Source organism: Dendrobium catenatum, unplaced genomic scaffold (assembly GCF_001605985.2).
Source record: "Dendrobium catenatum unplaced genomic scaffold, ASM160598v2 fragScaff_scaffold_842, whole genome shotgun sequence".
Taxonomy (NCBI): Eukaryota; Viridiplantae; Streptophyta; class Magnoliopsida; order Asparagales; family Orchidaceae; genus Dendrobium; species Dendrobium catenatum.
The window spans coordinates 203030-223743 of NW_021319304.1; the positions used below are offsets into that span (position 1 = coordinate 203030).

Consider the following 20714-nt stretch of genomic DNA (forward strand, 5'->3'; position numbering starts at 1 on the left):
AAGCATGTCCAGTTTTGCTTTTATTTAAGCCAATATTTTTTTAGTGAAGAAAAAAATTAAAAACTCATAAATACCAATCCTTAGACATAAGAGTACATACCCTGCGGTTCATCAAAGCTTGGGGTACATCACCTTCAACTATTCTCTGAGCAAGCCTGTTGCATAGCACAAATACAAGGGGAAAGGATTACATCCACATCAATTAATAAAGTCATCATTTCTCCCTATGTAAATGTATCAAAAAAAAAAACGCAGGAATTCAAATATTATTTTTACCCTTCAGATATGGCAGTTTTCCCGACACCAGGTTCACCAATTAAGACTGGATTGTTCTTAGTCCTCCTAGACAATATTTGTATACATCTCCTTATCTCATCATCCCTTCCAATAACTGGATCAAGCTTCCCTTCGCGTGCCATGGCTGTCAAATCCTTACCATATTTCTCCAAGGCTTCATACTTACCCTCGGGGTCTGAAAAATTCATTGTGCAACAAAGTATGATCACCACACAGCTTGGCACAAATTAAATGAGAATAATAATAAAGCAATTTTGAAGCCTTGTTAGGCACACATGAAATCTTAACATTTAGAGATAGACTATTTAGTTTTATTTAAACAATTGAAGACTATTAAAAGAGAAATCATTCAACAAAATACCGCATAAAAGATAATCAAGTATGATTACAAACCTTTTCCAAGTAGTTTAGCAAAACAAACTAAAGCATCCAGGGATATAAAAATCAGATATAAATAAAAGAATATCAATTGATGCTTACAACCACATAAGCGTCGCATAGTGTCTTGTTGTGCTAACATTAGTAGATAACCACTGATGCATCTATGTTATTTTAAGCAATTATGCCAAATGGCCTAGTGAATACAAAAGTCATCTCATTCAATAGTACTAGGGGTGTCAAAACAGGTCCGCAGGTCAGGTTCGGGTCGAATCCGGATTGACCTGGACTTAAACTGGTTGACCCTAACCCAACCAGTTTTTTTGTAAACGGGTCAAAAAATTCAACCCGGACACAACCCGCACGGGTTGCCGGGTTGACCCGACATGACCCGCGGACCCGCTCTATTTTGAATTCGCAGTCGAGGCTGGCATGGCGGGTTAGGACTAAGGAGAGGCTGGCATGGCGGGTTAGGACTAAGGTGAGGCTGGTGCATTTCACGAGGCATGGGGAGTCACAAGCCGCCCAGCCTTTGTTTGGCAAGACGAGATAGATAAAGAGAAAGGACCAAAGGAGCTATGCAGAGAAGCAATGATTGACAGTTCAAGGGAGAGTTGTTTGAAGAAGGATGAGAAAGAGAGAGCACGATGCAAGCAAGCGGAGGATGAGAAAGAGAGCGCAGGGTGGAGAAGGATAGGGAATTGAAAAACCGAAGAGGAATCAACTGTCGTTGTTGCTTAGTGCTCACAGTACTCTATTTCTCATCAATGCGTGATGGCTAGAGGTTGGCTTTTAGCTAGGGACTTGATGCTTTTCTTTTTTTGCTTTTTGAAGTTGGGTTTCTGCTATTGTGAAGGGTATGAGATCAGAGTTATGCTTTGCAGATATATTCTTATAGATAAGCAAGTTGCAGATTGCGTTATTTCATTTAGCCTTTGTTTATTTGTTATTTACCTTTCTTCCATTCCTCTAGTGAAGGGTATGAGATCAGTGTTATGCTTTTCTTATGGTGTTATGTTTTGCGGATATATTCAAGGAGGCAAAGATGACCAAGTCTCTCAGATTTCAGGTCAAAGTCAGGTTAGTGAGTTGACCCGGCCCTGACCTGATTTTCCAAATGGCTCAAAAACTGCAACTCAAACTCGAACCGTTTGTTAAACGGGTTGATACGAATCTGAATTTTCCACGTCGGGTTCGGATCGGGTCAATAATTGACACCTCTAAATAGTACCACCAACATTGACAATAGGCAGCAATGAACACAACATTTTAGAATGCATAAATGAACCACAATATTGTCATGAAATTTAGAGATGGGCAGCTCGTCAAGCTCAAATACAGGTTTTGTAAAGGGCATTGGAATGCCTACAACAATGACAGGAAAACATATGAAAAAACCAAATATATGAAAAATGTCTAGCGAGCACACACCATTACATATATAATACTTTCAATATGCATTTCTTAGCTCGTGAGTTAAACTTACACTTCTTAACATGAGCATAAATATGGCGATCAAAGATCCTTGAAATAGAGAATAATCTGTAGGATGACACTTTATCAGGAGTCTTCAAAGCAATTATTGTAAATGGAGATATGCATGTCTAATATCATGCAGTTTTAACAACCTTCGCTTCCCACAAGTTATATTACATTTGGTTATCGAGAAAAGGAAAAAAATGATCTCCAACTATATTAAATGACCATTTTGGTCTCTCAAGTCTTGAAAAAGAATCAAAATATTAGAAATGACATTATGTGAATTTGACTCATAATATGACAGCAAATCTATCCCACAGAGGCTTGATGTTGTTTTTGTTGTTTGATTTTCACTAGAAAATTTTGGTTCAAAGTTTAGGAAATCTATTCATCTCCTGCTTAATTTTTAGAAAGGGAATTTGAGAAGTGCATGTATATTTCTCTTATTTTGACTCCACTAACTTTTGATAGTATGGCTCCCCATCTTTGCGGATATAGATCATTCTTGTTCAAACCACACAAATTTAGTGTTCTTTTATCTATGTTGTTTTAGTTGTTCCCTATACATTTTGCGTGGTGTTATTATTCAATAGTTCATAAGTTAATCATGTCTCTTTTGTGCTGCCAAGTGTAGCATAGGTCTTCTCTCATAATAGTTGGTTAACATTTTTTTCCCTTTAATGAAAAGAAAAAATAGCAATCGTATCATTGATGCAATAAATAAAAGGAATGAGAAAACAAAATTTCTTCAACACTAACATATCATGTATAATAACACTCAAAACATTAAATCCAAGGCGTATAGTTATTTGATTTATTTCAGGCAATTAAATTATGAATATTGATAGAAAGTGATATGAAAAACAAGTTTCTTTGAAAAAAAAAACAGACAGTTATTTTTCCTAAATTTCATAAACCATGCAAAAAATTGTTAAACAATACATTGCTGCTATCTAAGACACTAGGGCTTCCTTTGGGATGACTTTTTTACTGCTTTGTAAAGCAACTTTCTAGCACAAAAATATCTTGAACTAAATTTTTTTTTTATAAAAAAACTACTTTAGAAAGCATTAAGAAAGCTGCACCAAATGAGGCCTAAGACATCCTTCATAATTAGTTCCGTTTATGGGCTATTGGTTATAAAATAACTCACAAATCTATATGCAAGAGAAGGGAAGCAAAACTTTAGCATACCTTGGTCAATAACAGTTTGACGTCCCCTTATAGCTTGAATGGCAGATTTCAACATTGGTAGAGAAACCTTAAAGTCCTTATAGAGATGTTTTCCAAACCTTTTGTCTTCTACAAAACCAAGCACTAAATGCTCAACAGACACAAAGGAGTCTCCATACTCTTTCTTGAACTCCCTAGCTCTTTGAATCAAAGATTCCAAGTCCCTTCCCAACATGGAACCAGCTGACTCACCGAGGACCTGCAATAGTTCAAATACGTCAATATCCTTAAGCTTTTTCAGAGTAAAAAGGTGGAATATGCAGGGAAGCGTGGCAATATATATATTTTTTCTTTGGTTTGTTTGCATTAAGTTTATATAGACATATTAACTACATGAAAATTCTGTGTTATCTTAAGATTTTGCACTTTTAGAGATAAGAAGTACAAGCAAAAGTAAAATCAACCAAAAGCGTCCTATCGATGCCTAATCCGTAGAACAGAAGAGTAAGGAGAATAAAACCGCCAGTGCAAAAATGCATGACTAAAGCTATCATCAATTCCCACTAGTAAAACAGTGGAATAGGAAAGGCAGAATGTTCAGCTACAAGAATTATTAATAAAAAATTAACCTTTGGTTGCCTCTGGATGTAACTATCCGTGGCTTCAAGAAGGCGAGTGTTATCAACTCCAGCCTTGGAGAAAATCCGGCGAGCTAGACCGTTCTTCTGCTCCAACAACGCCTTCATTAAATGCTCGGTCTCCACAATCTGATGCTTACTCTCCTTCGCAACCTCCGGCGATGAAACAATCCCCTGCCATGCCATCTCTGTAAACTCCTGCTGAGTAATCTGACAAAAAAATAGCAAAAACGCCAATCATGATTTCGTCTTTCTGTCATATTCAACAAATTAGACTGAAAAATGAACAAATAAGTCCATAACTACCCTCCCATCTTTCGATGAGGCATCGCATCTCACGCCGCGCTGCCTGTTGCCGCCAGTGGAAAACCTCCCCAATCTTTTCGCAACAAAGATATCGTCTTTCACTAGGGTTTCCGACCACTTGAGTGGATTTAGAGTTTTCATCGACTTAGAGGGAATTGTGAAGGCGGAAGAAAAGGTAATTCGACGGAGACTCCTCGGCAGAGGAGGTGGTAGGCGGAGATCGTGGGCATGGAGTGCTGAAGCCATCGGTTGCAACAAAGACGGCGGTTTGTTTCTCTTTCCGGCAAGTAGCGCTGTGATATGCTAAGATTGGAGAGGTGCGGCGGTAGTATTATCGGCAAAAGGAGTGAAGGAGCGAGTTGTTCCAGAAGACGAGAGAAAGAAAGTACGCGAAGCTTGTGGAAAGCGGTAGGAATAGAGTATGCGCATTGCTGGAATAATGACAAAAAATTTTAGAAAAGATTGTGTTAGAATGTTTTAATATAAATTTTATTTGAAATTGTTAGAGTTTGGTGTAGTTGTCAATAAAAATGAAATGAAGAGGAAAAAAAAATAGAAATATATTATTTTCAATAGAGCTAGGGTTTTCATGCAGCTCTATTTATGAGAACTTCTAATTTTTCTAGCTCTCTCTTTACTTCTCAATATCGACCTTCTTATTTTTGATTTCTTCTTCTTTTTTAGGCCATTTGGCTTGAACCTCATTTTGTGAGATGTCATGGATTCCGTTGACTTCCTTTCTTTTCAAGTTATAAATCTCTTCTTCCTTTTTTTGAAACATTTAGGTCAATTAAGGCGGATTTACACACACATCGCATACATAAGACTCGAACCCAAAACTTCTTAATTGGTAGCCTTAGCTTCGAACCAACATACCAAGATGAGTTGTGTCTGCCATTTTTTCTAGCACTCTTTTTCAATAATCTTCCTCTTCACACTCTCATGCATCTCTAAACTAGAAGGATTTGCTCATAGTAAGTGTTCTAAATATTTCAAACTTCAACAAAAACTATGTCTAACACTTGGAGCAAAAAGTATATTTATCATATAAGGGGGTAGATGAAGGAGAAAAATATTGGGATTTGACATTAGTTGAGTATGCAATCAGACAGCAGGTCTTGTACAATAATCTTCTCCAAGTTACTCATAACCTATGTAAACTAAAATCCATTTTTGAATACCTGCCTCTTGAGAATAATTTCTTCCTTTTTAAGTTTACTTTTGTTATAGACTTTGAAATTATGAGAAATGGGAGCCCTTGATTCATTAATGACAGGCCCTTTATCTTTAAAAAAATAGACACCATTGAAGGAAGATTTTAAAGAATTCTCAAATTTCCACAAAATCTATACTTAAAGGATATCGTTACCCTAAACCCTATATATATGCGTCCATTAATAGCATCAATGGAGTTAAGAAAAACTAACTTATTATATTTAGTTCAGACTAAACAATTTGAGCAAATAAAAAACTAAACAAAATATGGAAGTAAAGACATGTAGTATCAATTATCTTTTGGTTCAAAAGAACTCGATTGAAGTTCAATTTGCTTGATATGTCCATCATTAGAAGGTTGGAAAGAATAAATGTGCTAGAAATTAAAGATCAGTAAAACAACTAGTGTAATAATCGTATTCTGACCATGGTAAATAATTTTTATGAGTCATTATAACTCCAAATTACAAATCATCTGCACCATAATATTTTACTTACATAACTTTTTAGTAATTTTTGGGCACCGGTGAAAATTCTTAAGAAATTGGTACCTATCGGTACAAGTGAGGATTTCGGAAACGTCATGTGTCCGTTTTACTAACCGATTTCACTGATATTTTTTAAATAAAATAATTTATTTTATGAAAATTTTTCTTTAAATTTTTGAAGCCCTATAATGATTATTTGAATTTCTAATAAAAGAAATTGATTTAATTATAAATATAATATTAAATTATTATTTTTAATTAAAATATCTAAAGTCGCTACATCGTTTTAAAGAATTTCCCTTCTCCTTTTCAGCAACAAAGAGTTCTTTAGGGATTTTAGAGAAAAAATATAAGAGAGAGAAAAAGAAAACCTATATTTGGATGTGGCAGAGCAATTTTTGTTAGTCGAGCCAATTGGAAGATTTACTCATCCCATTGTAACGAACATTTACCTTATTTTTTATTTTAAAGATTTTATATTTTTGATATTTTTTTCTCAAATTTGTGTTTCTATTGCTAAAAAATGTGAAGAATTTTGTATTGATAAAATTTTCAACATGTAACTTTTTATATGTTATAGTGATTGATATTATGAATATTTTGAGTATTTATTTGAAATTTTTCACTTGTTCATTTTTAAAATACAGTAATTTTTTATCTGCTCAGAAATTTATTTTAACGTCTGAAAATAGTGTTTCAGTTCAACTAATTAAAACTTCAAAATATTCTTTTATGCAATATTTGATAATTTGATTAAATTGTAAAAATGTGAATGTTATTTAATATGATTTTTGTTGTATACCGTTAAGACATTTTGACATTTTATGAATTAAGCTCAATTCTGCTTTATTTATTACAATACATTGAAAATGAATGTGAATATGCGACGACTCTATTTATCGAGCCAACAGTTTACTAATACAATACTGAAAAATACCGTGATAATCAAGACTTCTTACTTGTTTATTGTGGCTACTCAAATGCATTTTCTTGAGAAATTGTTCTTGTACGCATTTTATTGTGGCTCTTTATTAATATTTATTAATGGTGTCTTGCAAAATTTGGTGCTCCTATGAGCTAACTGTATAATGTCGTGAATTTGAAATTGATGACCATATGGTAAGATTTATTTGATGTTGAATAATATCCTCAAGAATAGGGGCGGATGCAGTATGGGGCTCTGGGGGCACAAGCCCCCGAGCAATTATTAGGTCCTTTTACTGGATGTAGAAGAAGGTTCGGTTTTAGCCAAAAATAGGTAAAAAGTGCAAATACCGAGTTTTTTGAAAAACTCGGTATTTTTTCAAAAAACTCGGTATTTGTACTTTTTTAGGCAAAACTGAACCTTCCTCTAGGTCCTTGCACCGGACCAAATAAAAACTCCAAGCCCCCACTGACTGCATTATTAATATCAAATTATAAATTAAATCAAAATTGTTATTATTATTATTATTATTTTTCATCCCAAATCACAATCCCGCTGCTCTCGCCTGGCTTTTCATGGGTGAATGGACGACCTTCGGCCTTCGCGGAAGGCTTCTAAGTTCTAACTACGCAGGAAGTAATTACTCTCTCTCTTTCCAATGTTGGCTCACACAAAGAAAATCAATGCTATTCAATTCTGGACCGCCTCTCTCTCTCTCTCTCTCTAAATCTCTATCCCCCCTTGAGATTTAAACCGTGAATAAAGCCCCTAAAACTACGGCCTCGATGAAGAGAAAGTAGATTTGAAGGGGAACACAGCAACATACCTTGATCTCGGAAACCCTAACGTCGAGCGTGCGAGTGGGATAGGAGGAAATAGGGAGCTTGTGGAAGAAGGTGAAGGTAGCCTTGGGGTTGAGCACGTGCGTTTTTGTGCCGATAGTTCAGGAGGAAAATCCTTCAGTTGGAAACGGGCAAAAAATCGCAAGCATCTACCGGAGGTCTTTTTCTGGTCGTAATTCTTGCTTGGATTACGGCTTGTAGATGCCGATTAAGCCGACTCCAAACTCTTCCATACGTCTGATGTCTAATCTGGTAGCATATCTTGGCAGTAAAATCTTTTTATCTTTTCATGATTGTGGTTGATTTTTTTGGAGAAAATTTTTGGCTTTTTTTTTTTTTTTTTTTTTTTGGTACCAATGAGCAATTTATTCACATTTATTACTATATTAGGATAGAAAATATTGTTTCAGATTTATTAAATTTAGGAATAAAAGTGAAAACTGTTTCAACAATGTTTGCTTACTTTTAGTAAATTGTTTGAGTATTCATTTATGGATCTATTTTATGTGAGAAATTTTTTATCACGTTAATGATTTGTGCCTCCACTTGAAAAAAATCCTGGCTCCGCCCCTGCTCAAGAAGGACTTTAGTCAACAACTCCATAGCAAAGATGTCTTCATATCATTTTAAGAGAGACTTAATTTCAGTGGGAAGGAGAGTCTCAACAATATTTTGCTCAGCAAATAGAATGGCAAGCATATAAGACTGTCCCTTATAAGCCCCTAGCAATTCCCATCCGACTTCACCAGTAAAGGCAGCATGAGCATTTTCTTGCTTCTTGGTTAGTAGAGGTGATGACAACATTTAAATTTCTCATTCTTCACTCAAACAGATAGGCATTGGGGCAAGCATCATTTTAAACGCCCATGTCAACTTGCCAATGGCGTCCCCATATGAGGTAACAAACATCCATATAATGAAATAAGTGAGAACTTCACAACTTATATTTGAACCCATGTAACATTTCACCTTACTGTCCTTACAGTTGTTGTTGATCGGAACCCCAACCACCTTTTAACGAGAGATTATTATGTGCGGTGTGAGGTGTCCGGATTGCCCGGAGGCGAATTCGGACCCGCCATGTCACCTAGATGCATTGGCCCTGGGTGACATGGCGCGTCCGGATTCGCCTCCGAATGAATCCGTACGCCACAGGTAATAATTTTCCCCTTTTAACCCAGCTAAATTTATACAAATGTGAATGTTTACCACCATTTTCTAAAAGAAGTTCTCACACTTTTTTGCCAAATAGTGCATTGCGCCAAAGATCATATCATTTTATGCTGCTTTTTGGTTGTTTAGGAGTGAGGGATATTTTCTTAAGGAAGTAAGAAAGGAATTATCTATCATCTCCTTGCAAGTCTTTGACACCTTTGGCTGAGAACAAAACATCTAAAGCACTTATTTCCTCCTGATATCCATCCATCAGATATTATTGCTTCATGTTCCAGCCTCTATTAGAGCGGTGAGTAGGGATTGATCTATTGTACATATTTTTTCTTTGCCCGCTTGGTTTTCTTGGGTCCTTCGAATAAGCCACATTTGTTGGCTCAGCTTGTGGTGCGGATTGGCTTAGGGATTGAAGGGTCCTCTCTTTCAAAGTGGGAAGAATAACTTTGGCCACTTTATTGCTAAGATTTAACTCAGTTTTGTTTGTTGGTTGGAAGCTATGGCTATTAATCCAGAAATTTTGGTTCAAGTTTTGTGTATGTGATGTGTGTGTGAGTTTGCCTTAATTGCCTAAATGTCCAAAAAAAAAAAAAAACCTTTATAGCTAAGTGTAGGGAATTTTTGCTTGCAATTTGAGCTGTAGAGAGTTTGATTGTGGTTTTGATTAAGATCCCTCGACCGTAGTCATCTGACTATGGTCTGCCAACAACCATTGCCCGACTGAGTTTTAACGACCACTTTCTTTTGATCATCATTGTCATATCTTCAACAATTGTCTCAAGACTATAATCTCTTGAGCACCACCACCGATTATAATCCTCCGACCATCACTCTTATATGATTCTTCGATCATTATCATTTAACTATAGTCCTCCAACCACGATCCTCTAACAACCATCATTCAGCTACGTTCATATGATCATCATTTCTTGACTACAATCCTCTAACTACCGTTGACTAATTACACTGACATTCATTTGATTTTGTCATTTGTCACTGCCAATGTCTTTTACACACACTGCTGCAAGTCCACCCCAAAATCTAACTCCTAATCAAAATTTATGCTAGGCTTTGTAGTCTTTAATCTCTCCACCAAAAGAGAATGCCCAAACATTACACTGACATTCATTTGATTTTGTCATTTGTCACTGCCAATGTCTTTTACACACACTGCTGCAAGTCCACCCCAAAATCTAACTCCTAATCAAAATTTATGCTAGGCTTTGTAGTCTTTAATCTCTCCACCAAAAGAGAATGCCCAAACATCTCTTGAGGATAATTGTCATGTCGCAAGATGCTATCAACGGTTTCACCGATTACGAGGATGTACATAATTTTTTATTGATAATAATATATATTAGTGGAATCATTTCAATTGGGTAAGACCCAATATTTTTTTTCAAATTTTTCACATAAAAGCAAAAAAATCTTTAATATTTTCATTAAAGGGCCTACATAATTATGAATTACTTAAAGATTTGTTTGGGACGGCTACAACTTTTTATAAAAATGATTATAGTTCCTATCGAGAAAAAAACATTTCTTAAAACTATGCAGAAATCAGCTTTCTGGCATAAATGCTTTTTGAAAACAATGAAAAAATATTGGTCAAATAGAAATTTAAGTTATTATCTAAAAATCAAAGCAATAAAAAAGACATCCCTAAATTTTTTTTTTTTTTTTTAATATTTTTTAGCAAAGTAAGCCTAAGTAACCAAAAAGGAACAAATTTTTAAGCTAACATTACAGAATTTTAACTACTATAATACGTCTCGTTTTAGGTAAGCAACGGGTTCAACTAATTTCAAAGAGGACTGTGCTTCTTTCACGCACGAAAGGAATGTGGGCCGTTATTTTTATTAAATTTGATATATACTTTATTCACATATAATTTAAATAAAAAAATCATAACCAAAGATAAAAGATTTTGAGTTAGAACTTTATTTATATGATATGTGTGAATTTTATTTAATTAATCTAAATATTTAAAAAAAAAAAGAGAACTTAAAAATAAAAAATTTAAAATAAAGTTCTTTGAAAATAAAATTACCTTGCTATTTTAAAACTTCGAGAAATTAAGTTGTTTGTCAAATCATGTAATAACGGAAACGCAATAGTCGGGGGTCTATAGTTTGTCAACAAAATGCGAGCCCTCATTTATGATAATGACAGCTCGCCCACCAGTTTCCCACGCCACTCAGCTCCATAAGCGCCGAATCTCACTGTTTCAACACCGACAATGGCATCTCATTCCTTGCGGGATGAATTTCTTATCTTGAGCGGTGAGCAGTTGAAGAATTGCCGATGTCGACTGTAAAGGTGGCTGCTTTTTGTTGATCTACCGCTTTCAACACCGACAATGGCATCTCATTCCTTGCGGGATGAATTTCTTATCTTGAGCGGTGAGCAGTTGAAGAATTGCCGATGTCGACTGTAAAGGTGGCTGCTTTTTGTTGATCTACCGCAATTTCTTTTTTCTTGATGTGGTTCACCTGTGAAATGCCTTTTGTGGAGGAAATTTTTGATATTCTGAGTTCTATTTTGGCTGCTATTTGTTTAGTTAGAGTGTTTTGTTTTCAATGCTTGTTGTTTTGTAGTTGGAGCCCTGGTTGGATTTGGTCTGCTAACTAATGAAAAAAAAAAAGAGTTTTTTTACCCCTGAAGCCTCTGTCGTTGCATCTGTGTTTATTTGAAGTAAAAAAAAGGTTTGTTTCACTTTATAAAGAACAGCATTTCTTAGAGGAATTTCCTGGTTTGTTTCGTATGAGCCTCCATTTAGAATGTAACGGGAAGATATCTTATTATGAGTCCGGATGCACCGTGCTTAACAGCACATTAGAAGATCTAAGGTCAAGGTGGCATGCCTAGCTTATTTTGATGTTATCTTCTCTTAGTTCTTCAAGGGAGAAAGGAGGACTTATTGCTGTTATTATTTTCAGTATTTAGTGGTAAAGACTAGAGAATCTAGTTTTTTTAAGCCAAGCGCTTGAATTCTTTCATTCCAAGCTTTTATTGCTAGTCTTAGTTGTTTTACTAGTCCTGAATGCAGGACATTGAGATGAACTTTTATGAAAGATTTTTCTTGCTGAGCTCGTTGTAGAATTTATTCATTATTTTTATTTTAGAAGATGATGGTAACCGAGAAATTATTCTGTGCGGATGCCGACACAGCTCTATATCTAGATGCCGTGGTACCGAGGGGTACCGAGCGTCAGTACCGAGCAGTACCAAGCCGCAGTACATTAAAAGAGTAACGTGATTCATTTTTATTATTTGTTATATCTTGTTATACTTATTTAATTACACTCTCTGAAAACATTAGTATTTCTAATTTATCCCAACTTTTTAGATCTGTTCGGATAAGTCCTATTTTAATTAGGTTTTTGTTGTGATGATTTATGCTTACACCATTTTTTTGTGAAAATTCTGGATTTCTTAATGTGAAAGAAAAGAATGTTTTGGATCACCTTATTTCAGTCTAGTCTAAGATAATAATTGCTCTGTAGGGTGCAAATTGAAATATCAAATTCATAATAACATAAGATCTTAGATTGCACAAGAGGATTAGCCTACCCTTTTCATCATTGAATTTCTTCTCGCTTGGAACATTTATTGAAATGATTTAACTTATTTTACAATATCAGAATTAGTCCCTCTTTAATTAATTCTCACTTTTGTACATCAACTTTTTTTTTTCTTTTAAATTTTGGTTGCTAATGTTGTTTATGCTCTTACCGTGTACCAGGTTACCAACATGTCCTTTTAGTAGAATTTCAGCAACTGAAAGTACTTATTTATTGTTTCTTGTAGCATATTTGATAGAATGGAGAAAAAATTAGGAATGTCTCTGTGGATTCTGTTGTTTCTTTTTATCTGGTCCTTTCCTGGGAATGCTGCTCAACCACATACTGACAGAACAATTAAAGTTAGAGGGGATTTCATAGTGGCTACAACAAATGATAATTATATCTGTGCTACTCTTGATTGGTGGCCAGCTGAGAAGTGTAACTATAATCAGTGTCCATGGGGAGACTCATCTGTATTAAATCTGGTAAGAGCCATTTCCATTTGTTCAGAAAACTTTCAGTTTTGAGAAGCTGGACCAGCCTCTTTCTGAAATTAGATAGTTTTAATTCCTCTTTTTTCCATTTTTCAGGACATAAACCATCCTTTTCTAGCCTCAGCTATAAAAGGTAGTCTTTTGAGAGCACCAAATGCTTTCTCTTAATAATAGTCAAGTCACATGTATTCGTCTCTGTATACTTGTTCTATCCCTGTCAATGCTTCTATACAGATCCTTCCACCCAATTATGAAAGAGGGGAAAACAACCATTCTAAGGCTTCGTTTGAGACGGCTTTTTTGTTGCTTCTTAAAGCAGTTTTTTAGTACAAAAATTAAAATTTTAATGTTAGAAAGCTGCTTTAAGAAGCAACAAGAAAGTTATCCCAAACGAAACCTAAATCTTTTTCTTGGTGAAATTTTTATCTTTTGTTTCGCATCTTTCACTTTGTGCTTTGCTCCAGTCTATATCAATTGCACTGCAGCTCTTCATGAATTATTGTTTTAGAACTACATTTAAATATTGTTAGAAATAATAATGTTGTTGGATTTCTAAGCTAATTTTTTTGGGGGGTTTTATTTGTTGATTTATAGCCTTCACCCGATTGAGGATAAGGATTGGGGGTACTTTGCAAGACCGAGTTGTGTATGGTATGCCAAACCTGGGCTATCCATGCCTCCCATTTGTAAAGATGGTTGATGGACTGTTTGGCTTCTCCAAAGGTTGTTTAAGCCTGAAAAGATGGAATGAACTTAACACTCTGTTCCAACAGACTGGGTAATTTAATGCTTTACTTATTACTTTTCTTTGTTCAATAATGAATTCACTATTTGGCATAATTGAAATATATTACTGTTCATACCTGAATAATGCTCTGGAATCTGCTTTTCATCATTGAGAAAAGGGCTAAAGTGCTTCCTTACTATCCTAAAGTGTAGTAAGTTCAAAAACTTATTTTCTGTTATTCATCATTGAGAAAATCTTTTTGTAATAGGAATTTAGAGAGGAGAAAAATAAGTTTCTAGGAGGATCATTGCAAGGAGATAGCATAATTGGGGAAGTGGGAAGCATGATGATAAGGCTTGGTTCGCAAGAGTGAACTGAAAGAGCGTTCAACCAGGTGGTGCCATGGTGGGTTTTTGCCCACTTGCCCAGCCCGTGTGAGTTAACAAGAGGAATTGCCTGTTGGTTGAGAAAAACTTAAAATAATCCTCAACTATTTGTGTGTAATCAATCTAATCCTAGAGTATCACATTTCTCCTATTTAATCCTTGTCTGTTAAAAAATGATCCCAAAATGGACCCTTAGGCAGAATTAACAGAAATTGGAATACAAAATTGATTCCAATTTAGTCCCTTGACCAAACAAAATTGATCTCAATTTAATCCCGGGGTGCCTTTTGGGATCAATTTTTGTATTCTTGAGGAATTAAAGTGGAGAAATATGATATTTTGAATTAAATTAGCCGCATTCATATTATCAATTGACTATTTTGAGCTTTTTGTTTTTTCTTATCAAATATTTATGAACTCTTTCTAGCTCCTATAGCAACATCTTCCAAGATGTAATATATTTATAAGGCTATTAGTGCCAGGGAGCTTGTCCGAGCTTTGGACAGTGCAGGGGACTGTTGTATATTTTCTAGTGACAAATGGATTGCCAGAGACTATGTATCATCAATTCTATTGTATTCTTGCGAAATTTTGCATAATCAGGTAATGAATTCAGAGCCATGACTAGAAAACCAGTAGAAAACCAACTAGTTCTATCGTGGCTTTTCTTTTTTCTATTGCTGAAGTTCTTTAATTGAAGTATAGCAACCATTATTATTATATTAACATAGTTATTAGTAGGGAAAATGGCGTTCACTTTAAAGTTAACATACTGAAATGAGTATGATTTAATACTTTTGAAACTGTAGAGGATGGTTAATAGACTTCCTTGATACAGAGCAGTTGTAACATTTGGCCTTAATGCACTCCGTGGGCGACATAATATACGCCATGGCGTATGGGGAGGTGCCTGGAATTTGACCAATGCTCGTGATTTCATAGGATACACCATTTCAAAAGGATTTCCTGTTGATTCATGGGAATTTGGTAATTCATGTTACTATTTCATAGCATGTCCATGTGTTTAAGGCTTTGTTTGGGACGGCTTTCTTATTGCTTCGTAAAACAACTTCTTAGTATAAAAGTTAAAAACTTTGTATTAAAAAGCTGCTTTAAGAAGCAGTAAGAAAGTCGTCCAAACAAAACCTAAATGTATCGTCTATTGGTAATCTGTTGCACCTATATGTTGCTATTAGGAAATGAGTTGAGTGGACAAGGAGTTGGTGCATGTGTTGATGCCGAGGTTTATGGACAAGACCTGATTGGCCTTAAAGCTGTTATTGATGAGTTGTACCATAATTCAACCTCCAAACCACTGTTACTTGCTCCAGGAGGCTTCTTTGATAAACAATGGTATACTCAATTGCTTCAGACTTCGGGGCCTGGTGTTGTTGATGGCATCACACATCATATATACAATCTCGGGCGAGGTGCGTATCTTGATATGGCCTGTTGATTGAAATTTAACTTTGTCCTGTTGATCGAAATTTAACTTTGTGACAAGATTGTTATTTTTTGCATATTCATGTCTTTTACTTTTTTTCCTTTTTAAAGATGGATGGGACAACAACTATGATAGGAAGTACTTGTAGATCTCAAATATTTACTATCAATCTTCAGAAAACAGCAAGCTTTCTCTACCAAAATCCACACAAAACTACAAAAACAGTAGATAATTTGTATTATTTGATAAAAGGGAAATGGAAAATAACAAGATACAATTGATCCTCTATTCAAGAGGAGGATTGATCTCTCCCAAATCTCTAGACGCCGCTAGAGCCCAATGAAAACCTAAATCTAAAAGATCTCGAATTTCAGCCAAATTCAAAATGCCCTAACCCTAGGAAAACAAATTATTTAATGCATACAAATCAAAAGGAAACCCCTAAACAGTCCCTACATTCAAATTTCCCTCCCAAAACCCTAAAAATCCTTCCTAAAATTCTCGTTTGGCTCATGCGGACCAATCGGCTGCCTCGGTTTCGCTGAGCCGGTCCCGCGTGGAACGGATGGACTGGTCCAATGGACCAGTCTAACAAACTACTTACTAGGAGAGAAAGCAAAAAAATCAGCTATATTTTCTTCCAATTGTTTTCCTAGGGTTATGCAGCAATCTGCTAATGTGATAATGTAACCGTAAAATCCATAAGAATCACCATCCTTGTATTTGATGCAAAAGTTTCCATGGAAAGTCATTTTGGTTGAACCTTTCTATTCTCCAATAATTACATCCGTGAATTGTTAAATTCAATTTGACATGCCTTTCAATAAGTAGAATGCTACCAAAACTCACTGAGATATTTGCTATTTTCTAATGGAGTTAACTAGTTAAATATTGTGCATTTACTTTCCCACTTCAGATTTTTTTTCTCCATTTCCTTCTTTTACTTTTTACATTGGCCATCTTACTTTGATGGGTCTCTCTATTAGCTTCATTTCCTACTCTTATATTTTACATTTGCCATTATACGTTAACATAAGGCTTCGTTTGGGATGGCTTTCTTATTGCTTCTTAAAACGGCTTTTTAATATAAAATTTTTATTTTTTTATTAAAAAGCTGCTTTAAGAAGCAAAAAGAAAGCCATCCCAAACAAAGCCTTGGGACGGCTTTTTTGCTACTTCTTGAAGTAAATTTTAGTAAAAAAAATTAAAATTTATAGTAGAAAGCTGCTTAAAGAAGCAACAAGAAAGCCGTCCAAACGAAGCCTTAGTCTATTAGACTTCTCTATTGTATTCATTTTGTAATAAAATTGTGATTCAGGTATTTGGATCAGCTAGGAATGGCATCTAAATTCAACACCAAGACTTACTGCAGACAAAGTTTAGTTGGTGGGAACTATGGTCTCCTTGATACCGAGACATTTATACCAAATCCTGACTACTACAGGTTAGGGAGTACATTCAGCTTCTTTCTCTATGACAGATGAGTCCTGAACCAATATGCTTTAATATTATCTTACTTGATCTAAGCAGTGCACTGTTGTGGCATCGGCTTATGGGGAAGGTAGTTCTTTCTGTGGATAACAATGGGTCTTCCTTCCTACGTGCTTATGCTCACTGTGCCAAAGAAAAGGTTAGCAACATTTGACAAATTCGTTCTCTTACTTTGAAGTTAATATCTTTTCAAGTTAATTTGATGAGCTCTTTTACTGATAAAGCTTTTTGGTAAATTGGTATCTTCCTGGTATTCATTAATATCCATGTAAAATAATAGTCCTTGATAGAAAAGGAAATTCTAATGTACTTTTGGGAAAGGGTTCTTATTGCTGTTCCATATGTCAATATGATAATGATTGTGGAGTTTTGCAGCTCTAATATGTGGCAAATCATTACGTGCGGCGTCCGGATTCGTCCGGAGGCGAATCCGGACGCACCACGTCACCCCGACCCCGGTGAATCCGGGTGATGTGGTGCGTCCGGATTCGCCTCCGGACGGTCCGGACACCGCACGTAATAATTTGCCCTAATCTGTTAGGTATTAAACTTAATGATGGGTTTCCTTTATTAAAAAAAATTTAGGCAGCTAAATCATACACTGAAATCTTCAAAATATCCCTAATGAAACAGTTAAATCCTCAACTACATCAAAATGATTTAGGAGGATTTATGTCCAAAAAAACATAAAATCTCAGACCTTTTTGTTCTTATTGAGTTATCTTTCAATCACATTACTATAAACTTCATTTCAGGCTGGAGTATCTTTGGTCCTAATCAACTTGAACAACACTGAGTTCAGAATCACAGTCCAAAAGGTGATGAAAAACAAAATGAACGAGGATTATGAAACTAAGAATAATGGCTCTCTTTCTGATGGTTTGAAGAAGAAGGCTTACTTGATTGGAATGGAAGCACCCTCCAGCTCAATCAAGCGAGAAGAGTATCATCTAACAGCAAAAGATGGTAACCATAGAAGTAGAACAATGTTGCTAAATGGAAGAACTCTGGAACTTTCTGAAGATGGACAAATTCCAGATTTAGTTCCTTCCTATGTATACAGCAATTCGCCAATTATAGTAGCTCCTCTCTCCATTGTATTTGTTGTGATTCCAAACTTTGATGCTGAAGCTTGTTCATAACAACATATATATAGTTCCTGCCATGTACCTTCTGATGCCAAAGAGAGCTCTATCTATGTAACAATCTAATTTTATGTTTAAATCACAAATTGCTCTAAGATTAAGTAATATTGTGGTGTAGACACATCAAGTTGTGATGTCATTTTTTTGAGAAGAAGCTGGTCTTTAAACGCCTGCTGTATGTTATGTCATTTTGAAGGAGAATGTGAATTTATATGCAACGGATTTTGACTTTTAATGATTTATATAATATATTAGATATTAACTAGGGCGAAATATATATATATATATATATATTAGTCAAACAAAGAGATAGGAGTAGTAATAATTTAGTTCAAGTGAATTGTAGTAAGGATGAAGATAAAAAAAATGTGTTTATTAGAAGAGAATATTCAAAGATGGATGAGATATTTTGCTAAAATTTACAATGAAGATTATGTGAATATGTTTGGGTTTAGTTTCCTTAGCACTCTAAATACCCTAAATGAAAATAAAGATTTGTTTTTTTATCGGCGTATTAGTAAAATAAAAGTTAGAGAGGCTTTAAAGAAAATAAAGTGTGAAAAAACTGTTTAACCTGATGATATTCCAATAAAGGTGTGAAAAAGCTTAGGAAATGAATGAATTTCTTAGCTTACTAAACTTTTTAATATTATTTTGAAAACTAAAAAGATGCTAGATGAGTGGAGAATGATTAAGTTAATTCTTATTTTTAAGAATAAAGTTAATGCACAAAATTGAGCGAATTATAGAGAAATTAAGTTAATGTGTCATACTTCACAACTATGGGAGAAAGTTATTGAGCATAGGTTACGGCGCGATACTAATATTTCTCAAAATCAATTTGGATTCTTGTCGGGTAGGTCTATATGGAAGTTATATATTTATTGAGAGGTTTAATGGAAAAGTATAAAAAGAATAAGGAGGATCTACAAATGATATTTATTGATTTAGAGAAATCATATGATAAAGATTCCAAAGAAGTGCTATGGAGAGTTCTAGAAAAGAAAAGAGTTAATAATGCTTATATTCAAGTCACTAAGAATATGTATGTTGGAGTTATTATTTGTGTTCAAACACAAGATGATTTGATAAAGTATTTTCCTATTTTTGTTGGATTACATCAAGGATAAGCCTTAAGCCCGTATCTTTTTTGCTTTAATCATGGATGTTCTCAATAGACATTTGCAAGAGGTTGTTCCCTAATGTATGTTTTTTTGTTGATGAAATTTTCTAGTTGATAAGACTAGAAAGGGAACTAAATGTAAACTTGAATTATGGAAATCAACCTTAGAGTCTAAAGATTTTCGTTTGAGTAGACCTAAAACCGAATATATGGAGTATAATTTTAATAGTAATATATCTAGTTGGGGGCTGGGATTGTGACTTTGGGCGATCAAGTTATTAATAAGATAACACGTTTTAGATATATTGAGTCTATTGTTCAGAGAGATGGTGAAATAGTTGGGGATGTTATTAGTATAATTCAAGTTGGTTGGTTTAAATGGAGGAATGCATCGGGCTTGTTGTGTGATAGAAAATTCACCCTCAAACTTAAGAGAAAATTCAATAAGATGGTGGTGAGACTTGCAATGCTTTATGGTCCAGAATGTTGGCTATTAAAAAAGAAGCATAATATTAAGTATTGCTGAGATGAGGATGCTCATATGGATGAGTGGTTTTACTTTTAGAGACATGAAACGAAACAATCATATATGTGAAAAGGTTAGAGTAGCTCCAATGGATGATAAGATTAGAGAGAATCGCCTTAGATGATTTGGTCACATAAACCGATGGCTTTCCGATGACCCGGTTATGAGAGTAGATGTATTAGATTTAGCTTATGTTAAGAAAGATAGATGTAAAATTAAAAAGATTTGATTATAAAATATTAGAAGTGACAACTTCTTTATTAGATTTAAATGAGAATTTGACTCTTAACAAGACACAATGAAGAAAAAGGATTCATGTAGCCGACCTCATGTAGTGGAATAAATGCTTGATGTTATTGTTATTGCTGGATAAATACGTCTTTCTATACATATGTTTTGATGTCATTTAGGCATTATAGTGTTGCATAAGTAATCATAAATATTTTATATTTATGTATTAGATATGTAAATAATTATGAATACATGCATGTAAATCTCCTATTTAAAAGGACAAACAAGGCAAAAGTTATTGACTAAACTATAATTTGACCGTATAGTAAGTTGTTTAGAGTATAGCTTTTAGAAGTTCTGAAATTATTTTGAAAAGTTTCTTAGTTTTTAAAATAAGGAATTTTTTTAATTTGGGAAATTCTATTTTATATGCCTCATAAAATACATAAATGACTAAATATTATTATTCCGTCTTTATGCAAATAAATATATCTGAAAGTTTAATTTTATGAAATTATCTTCAATGAAGAATATTGATTTGTAAGTCATCTGAAATCGGTTTGAATTTGTTGAAGCTTTTTTATGTTACATGCTACAAGTCTCATCCATGCTTGCTCGCTGTGCAATCCATCATAATCTCCTCTTCTTCATAGGCCATTATCTGTTGTTG

At 34.6% G+C, this 20714-nt stretch overlaps 2 protein-coding genes and 1 long non-coding RNA gene across 4 annotated transcripts in view; 2 read left to right on the plus strand and 1 right to left on the minus strand.

Annotated features, from left to right (window-relative positions):
* LOC110098135 (chaperone protein ClpB3, chloroplastic) overlaps positions 1 to 4706 on the minus strand; it is a 13572-nt gene extending 8866 nt beyond the window's left edge. Inside the window, exons 1-5 of the mRNA XM_028696784.1 lie at positions 4272 to 4706; positions 3957 to 4175; positions 3349 to 3586; positions 277 to 472; positions 75 to 155 (exon numbers count right to left, since the gene is read on the minus strand). Of these exons, the coding sequence (XP_028552617.1) occupies positions 75 to 155; positions 277 to 472; positions 3349 to 3586; positions 3957 to 4175; positions 4272 to 4517 (980 nt within the window). The 5' untranslated portion in view covers positions 4518 to 4706. The remainder of the gene's footprint in view (positions 1 to 74; positions 156 to 276; positions 473 to 3348; positions 3587 to 3956; positions 4176 to 4271) is intronic.
* A 2745-nt stretch (positions 4707 to 7451) lies between these two features.
* LOC114580157 lies at positions 7452 to 9521 on the plus strand. Of its 2 annotated transcripts, XR_003701452.1 has the most exons (4): positions 7452 to 7993; positions 8321 to 8639; positions 8727 to 8896; positions 9044 to 9521. It is a non-coding gene; the product is annotated as an uncharacterized LOC114580157 (long non-coding RNA). The 2 variants fall into 2 exon arrangements; XR_003701451.1 differs by having other exon boundaries at positions 8727 to 9521.
* Positions 9522 to 11247: 1726 nt separating this feature from the next.
* On the plus strand, positions 11248 to 18335 carry LOC110098134 (heparanase-like protein 1). The gene is made up of 11 exons (XM_028696785.1): positions 11248 to 11350; positions 12037 to 12161; positions 12722 to 12962; positions 13068 to 13104; positions 13566 to 13749; positions 14923 to 15071; positions 15281 to 15535; positions 15639 to 15666; positions 16847 to 16972; positions 17059 to 17158; positions 17775 to 18335. The coding sequence occupies exons 1-11, from the start codon at positions 11336 to 11338 to the stop codon at positions 18159 to 18161; spliced, it is 1647 nt and encodes a 548-aa protein (XP_028552618.1). The 5' UTR covers positions 11248 to 11335; the 3' UTR covers positions 18162 to 18335.
* Positions 18336 to 20714: the final 2379 nt, after the last annotated feature.

Coding starts and splice junctions, on each gene's coding strand:
- LOC110098134 (XM_028696785.1), top strand. Junction 13,105..13,565: donor TCTAGCCTCAGCTATAAAAG/GTAGTCTTTTGA, acceptor GTTGATTTATAG/CCTTCACCCGATTGAGGATA. Junction 15,072..15,280: donor TGTTGATTCATGGGAATTTG/GTAATTCATGTT, acceptor TGTTGCTATTAG/GAAATGAGTTGAGTGGACAA.